The following is a 16,632-nucleotide window of genomic DNA, read 5'->3' as shown; positions in this document are numbered from 1 at the left end:
AGCGGTCTGGATGGAATAGCTAGATGGGTGCTAGGGACCCATTCTGTCTCTGCCCCGCCCCTACGTCACTGCGCGCCCCGCCCTTTTCGGGCCCGCCCGCGGCCTGCAAGCTCCCTGAGCCACTCCGGCTGCCACTCTTTGGAAAGGAAGTGGCGTATGCATGAGGTTGGCAGTTAAAGTACGAATCACCGTGAGGAGCGGCAGCTGGGTCCAGGCGGGAGGCGGGACTTCCGCTCCCTCGTGGGTAAGTCTCCGGGAGGCGGAAGAGCTGCGGGCGCGGGAGGGTTGTAGAGTTGCAAGTTGAGCTCGAGTTGCGGGTCTTTAAGTGGTCGCGCCCCCTTGGAGAACGCGACCTGACGGCTAGGCGGTCCTGGCTCTTCCGCCTCGCGGTAAGTAGGATCGCCTGGCGGCACCGGTTATGGAAGTGTGTGGCCCCGGCGCTGACCTGCTGCCGCCATCCCTTGCTGTAGGGTAGTGGCTTCCCCGTCAGCTTTGCCTCCCAGCATTCACTCCCCGTGTTGTCCTGGGTCTCGGCCGCAGCCGCCGCGCCAGCCCTCCACGCACGCCCCTGGGACCCTTCTGAGACGCTGGTACAACCTTGTCACGTCCCTGCTTGACGTCCCCCATCACAAGATGGCCCTCTTGTTCCTCCCTTCCTAACCCGGTTTCGCCTCCTCTGTACTTAAGCCGCAGGAGACACCTAACATTATTTTGTTCAAAACCGACATGTGTTTACTAGCTCTTGTCCTTTCGTGCGCAGATTAGAAGGCATACCTCGTCGCCAGTAGAATCAGTTCGTCTCTGCTCACAGAGCGTTGTTTACGCCTTGTAAAAAGCGCGTGTTAAACTTTTAGTATGGTTGCTTGAATGAGATAGTGTTTTCCCACTGGATTATACATTTCATGAGAGCAAGAATAGAGTGTGCTTATTTGGGATCTATCCAAGGCCTAGTTCAAAAGCACGAAGTTTAAAACTAACAGTATTCGCACTAGCGTCGTGACCGTGGGCACAATCTCCCCATTTATAAAGTGGTGATAAATAAGATAACTAATTTCAGTCATATAGTGTAGAGTGCAGAATATACACTGGAGAAATATTCGGCTTGTTCCCTTTTTAGCCTTAAGTAGTATACACAGTAGTTGTTAGCTGCTGCTGCCGCTGCTAAGTCGCTTCAGTCGTGTCCGACTCTGTGCGACCCCAGAGACGGAAGCCCACCAGGCTCCCCTGTCCCTGGGATTCTCCAGGCAAGAACACTGGAGTGGGTTGCCATTTCCTTCTCCAATGCGTGAAAGTGAAAAATGAAAGGGAAGTCTCTCAGTCGTGTCTGACTCTTAGCGACCCCATGGACTACAGCCCATGAGATTTTCCAGGCAAGAGTACTGGAGTGGGGTGCCATTGCCTTCTCCGAGTTGTTAGCTAGGTATCTTAAATGAATCCAGAGGCACTATAGTTGAGTGGTTTTTGCTTCCTAGCCCTGTAATCACATTGATACTATCAATTAGTTGATACATTTGGTAGTATTTGGTAAACATAACCTAATGATGTAATTAAAGATAGTAATGCTAACTGTTGGTATCGACATCTGCAAGAATAAACATCTGACTTTCACTCTCTAAGTGGGCTTCCCAGGTGGTGCTAGAGGTAAAGAACCCATCTGACAATGTGGAAGACATAAAAGACGCTGGTTCCATCCCTGGGTCAGGAAGATCTCCTGGAGTAGGAAATGGCAACCCACTCCAGTATTCTTGTCTGGAAAATCCCATGGACAGAGGACCTTGCAGGCTTTGAGGTCGCAGAGTCAAACATGACTGAAGCAACTGAGCCCTCTAAATAACTTGAGGTTCTTGCTTTAAGTTGTGTGCCTTTCAGACATATGTTTCTGAAGAGATGAAGATAAGTGTGTACACATTATTTTTTACAGGTGTTTGTAAAGTGCTGACCCCTGAACATAGTTGAAACAAAATAGGAAGATGGCAGCAAACCCTTCAGGACAAGGTAAGTGCATCCTGGAATTTCTTTTATTACTAGGAACTTTTCCCTTCTATAGTAAAGTATTTTGATAGAAAATTTAGCATAGGGCAGTTATTGTAGGCAGAATTAAAAATGAATAGCAAAAAAAAAAGACTAGCAAAGTAAAATCACGTATTTGAAGCAATTCCATCATTTTGTCTATATGTCAGTCAGTTCAGTCGCTCAGTCATGTCCAACTCTTTTCCACCCCATGAACCAAAGCCTGCCAGGCCTCCCTGTCCATCACCAACTCCCAGAGTCCATCCAAACCTCTGTCCATTGAGTTGGTGATGCCATCCAACCATCTCATACTCTGTCGTCCCCTTCTCCTCCTGCCCTCAATCTTTCCCAGCATCAGGGTCTTTTCAAATGAGTCAGCTCTTCATCTATATGTAACATCCTTAATATCTATTAATCCTATATTTTCAGTTCAGTCACTCAGTCACGTCCAACTCCTTGTGACCCCATAGACTGCAACATGCAAGGCCTCCCTGTCCATCACCAACTCTCGGAATTTACTCAAACTCAGGTCCATTGAGTCGGTGATGCCATCCAACCATCTCATCTTCTGTTGTCCCCTTCTCCTCCCGCCTTCGCTCTTTCCCAGCATCAGGGTCTTTACAAATGAGTCGGTTCTTCACATCAGGTGGCCAAAGTATTGGAGCTTCAGCATCTGTCCTTCCAATGACTATTCAGGACTGATTTCCTTTAGGATGGACTGGTTGGATCTCCTTGCTGTCCAAGGGACTCTCAAGAGCCTTCTGCAACACCACAGTTTAAAAGCGTCAATTCTTTGGTGCTCAGCTTTCTTTATAGTCCAACTCTCACATCCATACATGACTACTGGGAAAACCATAGCTTTGACTAGATGGACCTTTGTTGGCAAAGTAATGTCTCTGCTTTTTAATATCCTGTCTAGGTTGGTCATAACTTTTCTTCCAAGGAACAAATGTATTTTCAGTTCATGGCTGCAGTCAGCATCTGTAATGATTTTGGAGCCCCCCAAAATGAAGTCTATCATGGTTTCCACTGTCTCCCCATCTATTTCCCATGAAGTGATGGGACCAGATGCCACGATCTTAGTTTTCTGAATGTTGAGTTTTAAAGCAAATTTTCACTCTCCTGTTTCACTTTCATCAAGAGGCTCTTTTTTTCTTCTCTTTCTGCCATAAGCGTGGTGTCATCTGCATATCTGAGGTTATTGATATTTCTCCCAGCAATCTTGATTCCAGCTTGTGCTTCTTCCAGTCCAGCGTTTCTCATGATGTACTCTGCATATAAGTTAAATAAGCAGGGTAACAACATACAGCCTTGATGTACTCCTTTTCTGATTTGGAACCAGTCTGTTGGTCCATGTCCAGTTCTAACTGTTGCTTCTTGACCTGTGTATAGATTTCTCTGGTTAGGTGGTCTGGTATTCCCATCTCCATAAGAATTTTCCAGAGTTTTTTGTGGTCCACACAGGCTTTGGCATAGTCAGTGAAGCAGTAGATATTTTTATGGAACTCTCTTGCTTTTTGATGATACAGCAGATGTTGGCAATTTGATCTCTGGTTTCTCCGCCTTTCCTAAATCCAGCTTGAACATCTGGAACATCTAAATCCTATATTTTAATCTGTGTTACTATTGCTCACGTTGTAAACCTTAGGTCCTCCTCTGACGTTAGTTCTCTTACTTTTTAACTTGAGATAAGAACCACTTTTAAAGAAGTTAATATTGTCATTGGGCCATATCCATGCCTTTATTTTCATTTGCTTGAAAAACTTTTCCATACACATTTCATGTGTGTTAAGAGCTCCCTTAAGCAAATCAAGTTAGAAACATCCCAAGTAAGGAGTTTTTGTTTTGTTTAAAAATAAGTTTTCAAAAGCAAAGTTTAATCTCCAGCAAGTATTCAGTTCCACCTTGTGAAACTTACAAACTTACAAACCTACTTGAAAAATTGAAACTACTGTTTTCCTCTCCGTATCAAAATTAAGCGTCCATTTGACAGATCTTATTTTTAAACTAAGCTTAGTCGTGTTTCATTTTAAAGTCATGTAAACATGTTTGTGTCCAGCTCACACTCACTGTACTGTCTGTGAGAATCATCCGTGTTGTGCCTTGTATCAACTGTTTATTCTTTTTTACTGCAGACTAGTATTCCACTGGGGAGAAGGCAATGGCACCCCACTCCAGTATTCTTGCCTGGAAAATCTCATGGATGGAGGAGCCTGGTAGGCTGCAGTCCATGGGGTCGCTAAGAGTCGGACACAACTGAGCGACTTCACTTTCACTTTTCACTTTCATGCATCGGAGAAGGAAATGGCAACCCACTCCAGTGTTCTTGCCTGGAGAATCCCAGGGACGGGGGAGCCGTCTCTGGGGTCGCACAGAGTCAGACACGACTGAAGCAACTTAGCAGCAGCAGCAGCAGTATTCCATTGCATGAATTTACCACAGTTTCCTTATTTGTTTTCCTTTTTGGAGACTTTGGGGTTCTTTCAGTTTGGGTCATTGTGAATAAAGCTGCTTTGAATATCCGTAAGTCTTTTTGCAGATATTTGGATAAATAGCTAGGAGTGGAGCAGTTGAGTGTACTTTACATTCCTTCTGGTAAAGTGTGATATTTCTGGTTGCTCCCTATAGAGCACTGTTGGTCTTTTCAATTTTAGCCATTTTAGAGGGTGTAAAGTGACATCTCATTGTACTATTAGCTTGCATTTCCCTGATGACAAATGTTGAGCACTTTTTAATGTGCTTATTGGCCATTGCAAATCTTTGTGAAGTGTTTATTCAGACTTCTTTTGCTCATTTTTTTAAAAAATTGTTTTTATTATCAGTTTTTTTTTTAAGAGTCTAGATACAGGTTCTGTGTCAATGCTAATTACATCACCTAGATCATTTTGGAATTGGTTTCTGTTGACCGCATTTTTTTTTTTTTTTTTTGGAGCATGGGTCACATTTTTCTTTTTCTTACTGTAAAAGTGAAAGTCGCTCAGTCATGTCCGACTTTGTGACCCCATAGACTGTACAGTCCATGGAATTCTCTAGGCCAGAATACTGGAATGGGTAGTCTTTCCCATCTCCAGGGGATCTTCCCAACCCAGGGATGGAACCCAGGTCTCCCACATTGCAGGTGGATTCTTTACCAGCTGAGCCACCAGTTTCTTACTACACTTAGTGACTTGTTATGAAATCCTGGGTACTATGACTAATACGTTATAGAGACCCTGGATTCTGTTATATTACTCCGAAATGTGATTTTTGTTCTAGCAGATGGCTTGGCTCAACTCATACTCCAAACAAATTCTTGTCTCCTTTATGTTGGGCTGCAGCAGCTGAAATCTTGCTCACTTTTTTTTGTGTGTGTGTTAAACAACAGTTTTTATTTTTACACAAAGCAGTCAAAATGGGGCAGTTCCTCAAAGGGTACTTGGAATTAGAAAATCCATCCTGGGTGTGAAAATTTTAGTTGCTAAGTTGCATCCAACACTTTGTGACCCCATGGACTGCAGCCTGCCAGGCTCCTCTGTCCATGGGATTTTCCAGGCAAGAATACTGGAGTGAGTTCCCATTTCCTTCTCCAGGGAATGTTTCCCAGGATTGAACCTGAGTCTTCTGCCTTGGCAGGCAGGTTCTTTACCACCAAGCACCTGGGAAGCCCTTTATAGAAGTGCGGTATTGTAAAAACCTAACTGTGGTGACCGCTTCACTGGGTGTAACCAGCTAATGCAGTTCTGTTCTCTCAAATACCCAAGAGTGATTTGTGTGTTCTATGGACTAATTACAGGTCAGCATTCCCCTGTGGTCTTTGACCTCTTCTTTTCAACAGGTTATAGGGATTCAGATTAAAATTTTAATTTGAACCAAAATGAAACTAAGAGAAATCCATTTTGGAGAGAAAATATGCTTCTAAAAGTCACATCATGAAGTCCAAATGAAAACAAAATAAATGTTTTTACCCTTCTGTCGTAATAGCACAGATATTCAAGATTTATAATTTTTTTAAGCAGTTGGAATAAAACACAATCATTTTTATTGTTGCCTTTGATTGATCCGTAGTCAAATCCACTATGAAACATCCCCTAAATAGAAGCAAATTTACGTTAGTCCTTTGACTTCTGTTGCTCTTTTGTCAGTGATTTTTTTGGTGTCATGAGCTGCTGCTATTAGACACCAGCAGAGGGAGTCCGTATCATGTTGTATAGACTCCGAGACTGTCAGGGAAAAGAAACTATTTGGAGCTACTGCATTTTACTCTTTATGTTAAATTACTTCTGTACTGTTTATGTGTATTGGAACTACTTATTATGAAGATTGAAGACAAAGTTCCATAATTACCTGACGATAATAACTGAAAGAACAATGACTTTTACAAAAATCTTCACCTGTGTGGTGTAATGTATTAATGTCTCTACTGTAGGGGACAGGCCATCTTTTATTGAGATCTAGCAGTCTATCATACTACAGTAGCAATCTGAACTGCTAAATTTCACAAGCTCTTCAGACAGTTACTGAAGTCTCTCAGTTCCCCTTAGCATTCATCATAGTGTGGAACATTTGATGGGTTCATAATAATTATTTGATAACTAACATTTTGAGTATTTAATATGTAGAGGCAGATTGCCAAACTGGAATTTGGCTAAGTACCATTCCTATGGAAAGAGGCTTTCATGACTGCCAAATATCAGAGTCCTGTGATCATGTGTTGGCAGTTGGGAGATTGGCCTAACCTGATTGTAGCTACACAGAGAAACCTGGTGAAAAACTAAGTAACATCCTAGTTCTTTTAGTTCTTTTATAGTTATCTCATAATGCTTAGAGTAATGACTGTAATTCCTGTAATCCAGTGATGGGAATATTGATTTGGGCCCACTTTGGATGTTCTTAGCTGTGATTTCAGGATGCTGTGTAGGATTGGAGTAGCATAGCTCCTGGGAGGTGTCTTGGTCTCATTTTTCATTGCCAAGGCAAAGGCACTACAGTAGTTTTCTGGTGCTGGAATTGATCTATAGGCCCAGGTTCAAATAGGAATGAAACTGAATTGAGGCAGAATGTTACATAAACTAGAATGAGATTGTTTGTATAGTAAAAGAGAGCTTGTGATCCCCAGGTCCATTCAGACTGACCTGGGAGGCCAGTCATGTGAGTGTAACCTTGAAAGCTGTGCTAATCAGTTGTACCCTTTGTAATGGAAACCTGTTTACTGAAAGAGAATTGTCAGAATGGGGCTGACAAGAATCTAGTGAGGGGACTTCCCTGGTAGTCCAGTGGCTAAAACTCTGGGCTCCCAATGCAGGGGGCCCAGGTTCTATCCCTGGTCAGGGAACTAGATCCCACATGCCTCAACTAAGACTCAGCGCAACCAAATAAATATATATATATATATATATATTTTTTTTTTTTAAAGAATCTAGTGAGGTTAACAAACTAAATGATAGAGAACAGTAAGTGATAATAAAAGTAATAGCTAGTATTTAGTAAGCATTGGAAGGACTGATGTTGAAGCTGCAACTCCAATACTTTGGCCACCTGATGCAAAGAACTGACTCCTTGGAAAGACCCTGATGCTGGGAAAGATTGAGGGCAGGAGGAGAAGGGGACGACAGAGGATAAGATGGTTGGATGGCATCACCGACTCAATGGACATGGGTTTGGGTGGACTCTGGGAGTTGGCGATGGACAGGGAGGCCTGGTGTGCTGCAATTCGTGGGGTCACAAAGAGTCGGACACGACTGAGTAACTGAACTGAACTGAACCACGTGGCAGGCAGTGTGCTAGGTACTTTATTTATATTTACTGTATTTCATATAACCATCCTTCAAAGTTGTCATTGTTGTGCCCATTGGTCCTGCATAGTGAGGTAATTTTCCCAATATTAAATAGTAACTGGTAGTACTGAGATGAGAACCCAAATTGAGTCTGTGCCCAAGTTCCCTGTTGATTGTTTCCCACACTGCACTTTTGCTGTGGGTTAGAACATTCTAATTATAGCATCCAAGAAAAAATTGGGAGCTCTAAACTAGGGGCAAAAGACCTCATCTTTATTTTTGTATCTCTTATGCAGCTATTAAGCAGAAAATCCTTACTATAAACTCTAAAATAAAATATAAAATCTTAACTATAAAATTTAAAAATACTAAAACTATTTACTATAAATAAACTCAGAGAAATGAGTTTATCTGTAAGAGGAAATGAAAAATGAGTGAGAGGAAAGGGTGATTCAAGCAGAAGAGATTTCATCATCTTATTTAGCCACTGATGAAGACAAGGAACCTCAATGGATAGAAAAAGAGGCAGCAGCTTAAAGGGATAAGTCCTTGGGGTCTAAGAGAGAAAGAACTTGAACACAGGGAGATCACCTGATCAGACATCAGGGCTTATTCTTTTCCCTGATCTGTGTTTTCAGTAAATTCTGAAAGGTGGCTAAGAGTTGAATAATTTTTTTTAAGAGTTGAATTTTTTAATCTTGCAAGTTACAGGAAGTGTTTGCCATTAACTAGCTATCTAGAAGACCAGATACTGCTACTAATTAACTCAGACTTAGACTCAGGCAATCTCTCCTGAATTAGTATAAGCTTGAACACTGAATACATTTTATGTATCATTAAGAAGGCAGAATAATATTCTGCCTTCCTACCCTCCAAAAATGTGGCAGCCTGCTCCAGTATTCTTGCCTGGAAAATTCCATGGACAGAGGAGCCTGGCGGGCTACAGTATGGAGTTGCAAAGAGTTGGACATGATTATTCCTTATTTCCTATTGATTCTCTCATTGTCCCGTTGATTTAACTGCCTAAAAAGCTCTTGGGTTTGTCATGTCTGTTCATTTCTCTGGCCATAAACAACCTCTCATCTCTAGCTTGTTCTACTGGCTTTTTTTCTCTTATCTAGTCTATTCTCAACCTTGTAGCTTCCATGATCTTTCTACCAGGGGAAGGGTTATTTTGTCCCTCCACCCCTAGTTAAACTAATTAATCTAACATTTCAGCTCAAGCATTCCTTCCTGGGGGAGACTGCTTTGACACTGCTCCCCCTCCTTCCAGTCTGAGTCAGGTTGATTCAACATTGAGTCCCACAGTGATTGTTATAAATGCTGATAGAATTTTATTTCTTTATTTCAGACTGCTCATCTTAGACTCTAATTATACATTCATCTGTGTAATTATTTGATAATCTCTATCTTCACTGGAATGTTTTAGGAACCGTGAGAGCTAGAACGAAGTCAAGTTGAGGCACATCGTTGCGTTCTTAGCATCTGCCTTAGCGCCGTATGTATGTCATTTATACTCAATAAATCACTTAAAACATGTTAAACTAATAGTTTATTAGTAAACCAATAAACTAATTGGAGGAATGGACTCCTCCAATACTAAACAGCTGTTTTGTTTTTTTGAGGACGGGACTCACTAAGCTTGTAGGGTCTCGGTTACCCAGTCAGGGATTGAACCTAGGCCACGGTACTGAGAGCGGCCGTGCTGACCAGTAGGCCGCCAGGGAACCTCCCCCTAAACAGCTCCCTTAGGATGATACAGTTCCATTCACTGTAGAGTTGTGAAGAGTATATAGCTGGTAAGATAACTACTTGAAAGGATTTGAATTTTTAAAATATCTTTAAACATAATCATTGTTATGAAAGCAGTATAATAACTGTAATTGGAAAGTATATTATCCATACCCGCACTTATCAAACAGTAATTTTCATTCTTTAGTTTTAGATTTTTTTCAATAAAAAGATTTCCTATTAGTCCTTGTTTAAGTGTCATAGAACTATTCACACAATGTGAATTATTAGCTGTTAGGTTTTAAGTGCAATTTGATGTAATGCTGGTTACTCCAGAATATTTTTAGTGACACAGAAATGTGTGGTATTAAAATGTTTCTATAAGTGAATGTGGAAATGAGGGTACATATGATTGTGAATGGAGACAGAGTTATAGTTCTAAAAGTGGAACTTTTAGAGTGTGCTGCATTATAAAATAATTTTATTAGGAAAAAGTTTAGTTATAAAGAAATAGTAAGTATTTCCTACTGTACATGAGATAATATGTTTTACTACCCTCATGCTTCTAAGAATGTAAAAGTTACCTTTAACTTTAAGATACATGTAAAACAACATAAAATACTGAATTATGGCAAGGATGGTTTGTGTTAAAACAGTGCATGTAGTGACTGTAATAGGAATTCAGTTTTATGTATCTATGCCTTTGAGTTAAGTTTGTGCAAACCTTGACGGTGGGAGAATCTTGCTCTAGAAAATTATACTTAACTACTTCACATAACTCACCTTCCTGGGTGGCTCAGTGGTAAAGAATCTGCCTGCCAGTGTAGGAGACTCAGGTTCAATCCCTGGATCAGGAACATCCCCTGGAGGAGGAAATGGCAACCTGCTCCAGTAATCCTGCCTGAAAAATCCCATGGACAGAAGAGCCTGGAGGGCTGCAGTAAAGAGCCAGACATAACTGAGTGACTAAGCATAATGCACTTCATGTAACAAATCGACTACCTAGTATTTTGCCTTAAGTTTCAAGTTTGAAATAAGGTATTACTGTTACTTAAGTTCTATTGACTATATATGTCTATAATATAGTAAATGTTTTGTGCAAAAACTGACACAAATTATTTTTGAAAGGTCAAGAAGAAAGTACAATTTTGGGACATCAGACAAGATCAGAAAATAAGAGCCTGATAGACCTGACCATAGCCTTTCCCTTTCAGTTAGGTTCCATCTCTCTCTCAGAGCTGTTTGCTAGTCAGTTGCAATTCTTTGACTTGTTCCTTGAAAGACTGTGTGTGTCATTTCTGAATGAAAGTGTTGAGAATAAGAAATACTGTTTTGACCTGAGTATATCTAGTACTTTTCATGCTTTCCACTTCCATGAAAGAGGCATTCATAAAGACTCCTAAAACTGAGAACTAAGAAAATCTCCACTTCAGAGATTGACTGAGCAAGGTAGAGATTGGTCCCTGCAGGATTTGGGGCCACAGAGATTTTAAGAAACAGGTGCTGTTACCCATCTTTGGTGATTAAAATTCTGTAGAACTCACTCTTAAAAGTCCTCAGTCAGTATTGTACTCTGCTTTTATCTGCGGATAATGCTGTTACAGTTGGTTGAGGATAGGCAGTAGAGAAGGAAAACTGCTTACTAGTAGTTTATTATCATGTTAGAGAATAAAGTTTTGCTTTCTGGATTTCTAGGTAGCCTAGGCTTATAAAATAGCTCTAATCTGTTTTCTTTCTTTCTCATTCCCCGCCCCCTCTCTTATTTTAGGTTTTCAAAACAAAAATAGAGTTGCAATCTTGGCAGAACTGGACAAAGAAAAAAGAAAGTTACTAATGCAGAACCAATCTTCAACAAATCATCCTGGAGCTAGGTATAGAAGAATAATCTGGTTTTTGTATTTAGTGATATAAAAAGTATCTTGGACAGAATTAAAATTGGTTGGCAGTGATTTGTTTCTTTAACATTGGAATTTAACATGTGACGTTTTATTTCCTAGTTGGATTTGAAGAAATTAGATTTTTAAAAATTGATTAGATTTTGATTATTTTCATTCTAATCAGAATATTTAATTTTCTCTACAGGCTACTTGCAAAAAAGAAAAGAGATTTGTGTTTTTTGGTTGTTGTTATTCATGAAATTATTGTTAATGTCTCACTTTTTAAGCATTATGCCAAGTAGGTAAAATTGAGGTAGCTTAATGATCTTTATTTCATTTCTGCCATCTTAAATCTCTTCCCTGACACCCATTATTCTATTCAGCCACCACCTTAACTTCCCCTTCTCTCTTTCAGGCAGATCTCTTAAAGGAGTTGTCTGTACCTGCTCATCTCTGCTCTCTCACTTACTGACTCCTTAGCCCACTATAGTCTGACTTCCAGGCCTCCCCACCCTAGCCCCAAAGAATGGGTTGGAGCCCAGGTCACTTGCAGCGTCCTTGTGGCTAAATCTGATGAACCAAAGTCCTTTTCTTGTTAGACTGCTTAGCATTATTTGAAACCACTGATTTCTCCCTTTTCAAAAAATGGAAATGTAGTTACTGTACAGTATTGTGTTAGCCGCAGGTTTACTGCATAACGATTTGACATCTGCATACATTGTGATCTGATCACTACAGTAACCATCTGTCCCTACACAAGGGTATTACAACATTGTTGATCACATTTCTTATGCTGCATATTATATTCCTGTGACCTCTTTATTTCTAACGGGCTGGTGCCTCTTAATCCCCTTTACCTGTTTCTCTCACCTCACACCCCTCCCCTCTGTTAACCACCTGTTTATCTGTGAGTCTGTTTTCTTTTTTTTATTATTACTGGTTAATTTTTTAATTTTTATTGGCATATACTTGATATACAGTATTGGGTTAGATTCAGGTGTATAGAAGTCTGTTTTCGTTCTGTTTTTTAGATGCCACATCTAAGTGAGCTCATATGGTATTTGCCGTCACAAATGACAAGCTTTTCATTTTTTTATTCCATTGTATACAGCTTCCTCCTCCTTAAAGTACTCTTCTTGGCTTCCATTCATTCACTGTTATACTGTCTTGGTGTCTATTTTAGCCATTTCTCCACTGCCTGTCTCTTGAATGTTGGTATTCCTCCGAGTTCTGTTCTAGACCCAGTTGTCCAGTCTGCGTCTTTTCACTGGACAGTTGCATCCACTTTCACAGCCTGTTATTTATGTGCTGATAACTTTTACACGCTTATATCTCTAGCCCATTCCTCTCTCAAGCACCAGACTGCCTCCTGGACATCTGTACTTCGATGTCCTACAGGCATTTCACTTGGTGTGTTTCATACTGAACTCATCTCCCCTCTCTGCCTACCTAGTATTCTTGGCTTGCTTGTTGCCATGAGTGGTACAGATCTACTAGTAATCAAAGTCAGAAACGTGAGCTTTAATTGTTTATTATTCCCTCTCACTTCCGTCTCCGAGCATTTATCATTCTCTTATGGCATCCGGTCCCATCACTTCATGGGAAATAGATGGGGAAACAGTGTCAGACTTTATTTTTCTGGGCCCCAAAATCACTGCAGATGGTGACTGCAGCCATGAAATTAAAAGACGTTTACTCCTTGGAAGGAAAGTTATGACCAACCTAGACAGCATATTCAAAAGCAGCGACATTACTTTGCCAACAAAGATTCGTCTAGTCAAGGCTATGGTTTTTCCTGTGGTCATGTATGGATGTGAGAGTTGGACTGTGAAGAAGGCTGAGCGCCCAAGAATTGATGCTTTTGAACCGTGGTGTTGGAGAAGACTCTTGAGAGTCCCTTGGACTGCAAGGAGATCCAACAAGTCCGTTCTAAAGGAGATCAGCCCTGGGATTTCTTTGGAAGGAATGATGCTAAAGCTGAAACTCCAGTACTTTGGCCACCTCATGCAAAGAGTTGAAAAAGTCTTTTCATTGGAAAAGACTCTGATGCTGGGAGGGATTGGGGGCAAGAGGAGAAGGGGACGACAGAGGATGAGATGGCTGGATGGCATCACTGACTCGATGGACGTGAGTCTGAGTGAACTCCAGGAGTTGGTGATGGACAGGGAGGCCTGGCCTGCTGCGATTCATGGGGTCACAAAGAGTCGGACACGACTAAGTGACTGATCTGATCTGATCTATGTTTAATTTCCTGGCCTAGGAATTGAATTTCTTGATTTCTTTCACAAGGCTGTACGTGTCCTGGTACCTGCCTTCCTTCCTAGACTCATTTTTTGACAACCCACTTCTCCCCTCTCCAGACCTCCAGTCCTACTGAACCATAAATTTCTTCAAATGTGTCAGGTTTGAACCCTGCCTTCGTATGCTCTACCATCTGCTTGAAATAGCTCTTTAGTTTTCATCATAATTGTAACTTTATGATAGACCAGAGTACCTCAAATCAGTTTGAAAGCAGAAGGCCATAAATCATTGATAAAAAGGAGATAATCTGAAGCACTAGTAAATAATATGTATGGGCTTTTCCGTATAAATTAATGTAAACAGTGGAAGAAGGGAAAAAGACTTATTCAGGAAGATGTTTTGTTTTTTAAATAATCCCTATATAGAATATCTAATGAAAAATGTGATTCAGAAGTAAAGGAGTCTCTAAACAGTCAAGTAACTAAGATTCTCATTTTAGCATTGCGCTCTCGAGACCCGCCCTCAACAAGGACTTCCGGGACCACGCTGAGCAGCAGCATATTGCAGCCCAGCAGAAGGCAGCTTTGCAGGTGAGAAAAGTGTGACTGACATTCTTGTCTCACCAGAGATTTCCCGGGGCTTGGAAACCAGCACAGTTCTTATTTTGTATTTCATTGGAGCAATATCAATAAAAATGTTCCATACATAATTGCAGTGGTTTGCTGATGTTCAGTCATGCCCAAAGGATTTGAAGGAGCAATACAGGAGTAATGAAAGTATCTTTTATATTGTTGAAGTGGTCATGATTGAGTTTTTGCCACACCTGGGAAGAGACTGCTTGTGCACAAAAGAGTGTAGGATATTTGGATGGCCTGAATGAACTCAAGAAGCTGAACTGGCTAGCTAGTTTAATAGTACATACTATATTTTTCAAATTGGTCAGGCTGTTATGTTCTTTGATAGTCTTACTAATTATTGTTGCTTGGATTCTTTTTTTAATGGTCAGCATATCTGTTTTGAGTGGTGCTAGTGGTAAAGAACCCACCTGCCAATGCAGGAGACGTAAGAGACACAGGTTCAATCCCTGGGTTGGGAAGATCCTCTGGAGGAGGGCATGGCAACCCACTCCAGCATTCTTGCCTGGAGAATCCCATGGACAGAGGAGCCTGGTGGGCTGTAGTCTGTAGGGTTGCAAACAGTTGGACACGACTGAGCAAGACTTAACTCTTAATATGGAAATCTGATAACCCATCATCTTAAAAAAATTGACTGTGATGAACAGTTTTAGTATTTCATTGATCTTGGATAATTTAAGATTCTCAGAGACCTCGGACAAGACAGTGTTACTGATGCTTTTAAGCCTTAGAATCTCAGAATTGCAAGGGACATTACATTAAAGATCATCTCCCTTTAGACCACCTATAAACAGTCCTTTGTTTAGTGACAAAGGACATCACTGGTGGTTTTGTTATTTACATTCCAGCATTCTCTACAAAATGTTGGCATCTTAATCGCCAGTCATCAGCTGCCTTCCCCCTTCTTCCAACTTCTGCCCTTCTTTCTCACTCTCCTGCTTTATTGACCAAGAGCAGAACACTCTGGGACCTTGTTGCTAGTTTTCCTTCCCACTTCCAGGAACAAAGTAATTCTCGTCTTTGACTCAATTATTGACTGATGAAAACCACAAGGAAGAGAGTAGGGAGGATAACTTAGTACCTGGTGCAACTTGTTAATGTGAATTCTTTATTATTGTAGATCTTCTGTGTATTTAAACAAAATTAGCAGCAGCAGAACTGGCTTTTAAAACAAATTTGGTCTTAAGCACTCAGAAAGGGTAAGTAATTTTAATGCCTTGGTTGAAGAACTGTGACTCTTAATAACTAAATTGCCTTTTTTTCTTTTCTTTAAAACTCTCTTAGCATGCGCATGCACATTCATCAGGATACTTCATAACTCAAGATTCTGCATTTGGGAATCTCATTCTTCCTGTTTTACCTCGCCTTGACCCAGAATGAAGAAAGCATTTGTAACGGAAGTGACTTTGTAACATCAAATGCCAAAGCTACTACCATTCAGTGCTATACAGACTGTGACTTCCAGAATTTCGGTGGACTTTTTTTTATATGTTTTGTTTCTTTAAAAGAAAGATATGTGTAAGTGAAAGCAAAAAAAGAAGGCTGACCAGGATGATGAAAGCTCTGGAAGCTGTATTATCTGGGAACTGATGCTGCTGCTCAGGACTATAATCTGTGTGTAAGGCAGTTTGATTTTTAATTCTGAATCAGACCCCAAATTGGATGTGGGCACATAACCCACCTTCCAAACTAGTTGGACTGAATATATCATGTCTACAGTAGAGTTTCAAGAACCATTTAAAGTACTTTATAAACAAATGAGGGTGCTTTTTAAAAATGTGAACCAATAGGCTTAAGCTACATTCACATTTGCTGTTTATAGAATTGATATCAGTGTACCTTTTGTGTTTATAGTCATCATATCCTAAAATATCCTTTAACTAGTTTCCCTAGTCTCAACTTTAAAAGAAAACCCAAGATGCGAGTAAGTTACCAGCCAGTCGTAAATACCTTTTATAAACCTATGCCACTGTAAATTATGTGACTAAATGCTATTAAAAATAACAAGAAATATAGCTTTAAATTTTGTACATGCTCTTATTTAGTGTTACTACATAAATGGTGTGCCTGAACAGTTTTATTGCCCATTTTTGCTCTAATTAGAAGCAAAGTTGAGCCCCTTTTCAGTTAAAGAGGAAAGAATTAGGTTAAGCAAGTTTCTCAACATGATGCATCTTTGAACAGAATACAGGATGCTTACTTAAATATGCAGTCCCCACAACTGACCTTCAGTTCAGTCGCTCAGTCGTGTCCGAATCTTTGTGACCCCATGAATTGCAGCACGCCGGGCCTCCCTGTCCATCACCAACTCCCGGAGTTCACCCAGACCTATGTCCATCGAGTCGGTGATGCCATCCAGCCATCTCATTCTCTGTTGTCCCCTTC

General features: G+C 40.7%; 1 protein-coding gene across 5 annotated transcripts; it reads left to right on the top strand.

Moving 5' to 3' along the window:
* The first annotated feature begins 182 nt into the window (after positions 1 to 182).
* On the top strand, positions 183 to 16,270 carry LOC102405953 (INTS3 and NABP interacting protein). 5 transcript variants are annotated; one of them, XM_025282239.3, is made up of 6 exons: positions 251 to 389; positions 1,922 to 1,995; positions 9,193 to 9,261; positions 11,263 to 11,365; positions 14,112 to 14,202; positions 15,532 to 16,270. In XM_025282239.3, the coding sequence occupies exons 4-6, from the start codon at positions 11,328 to 11,330 to the stop codon at positions 15,625 to 15,627; spliced, it is 225 nt and encodes a 74-aa protein (XP_025138024.1). In that variant the 5' UTR covers positions 251 to 389; positions 1,922 to 1,995; positions 9,193 to 9,261; positions 11,263 to 11,327; the 3' UTR covers positions 15,628 to 16,270. The 5 variants fall into 5 exon arrangements, with proteins under 5 accessions (XP_025138022.1, XP_025138024.1, XP_025138025.1 ...); XM_025282240.3 differs by having other exon boundaries at positions 9,193 to 9,265; XM_025282237.3 differs by lacking the exons at positions 251 to 389; positions 9,193 to 9,261 and adding an exon at positions 183 to 244.
* The last annotated feature ends 362 nt before the right edge of the window (positions 16,271 to 16,632 follow it).

Source organism: Bubalus bubalis, chromosome 3, assembly GCF_019923935.1.
Source record: "Bubalus bubalis isolate 160015118507 breed Murrah chromosome 3, NDDB_SH_1, whole genome shotgun sequence".
Classification (NCBI taxonomy): Eukaryota; Metazoa; Chordata; class Mammalia; order Artiodactyla; family Bovidae; genus Bubalus; species Bubalus bubalis.
This window is presented reverse-complemented; position numbering and strand designations above follow the sequence as displayed.

What these genes read in the sequence shown, in the direction of transcription:
- LOC102405953 (XM_025282237.3), top strand. Translation starts at nt 1,971, where the DNA reads ATGGCAGCAAACCCTTCAGGACAAG. An exon ending in AGCAAACCCTTCAGGACAAG is followed by an intron (nt 1,996 to 11,262) that starts GTAAGTGCATCC and finishes CTCTTATTTTAG; the next exon opens with GTTTTCAAAACAAAAATAGA. An exon ending in ACAAATCATCCTGGAGCTAG is followed by an intron (nt 11,366 to 14,111) that starts GTATAGAAGAAT and finishes TTCTCATTTTAG; the next exon opens with CATTGCGCTCTCGAGACCCG.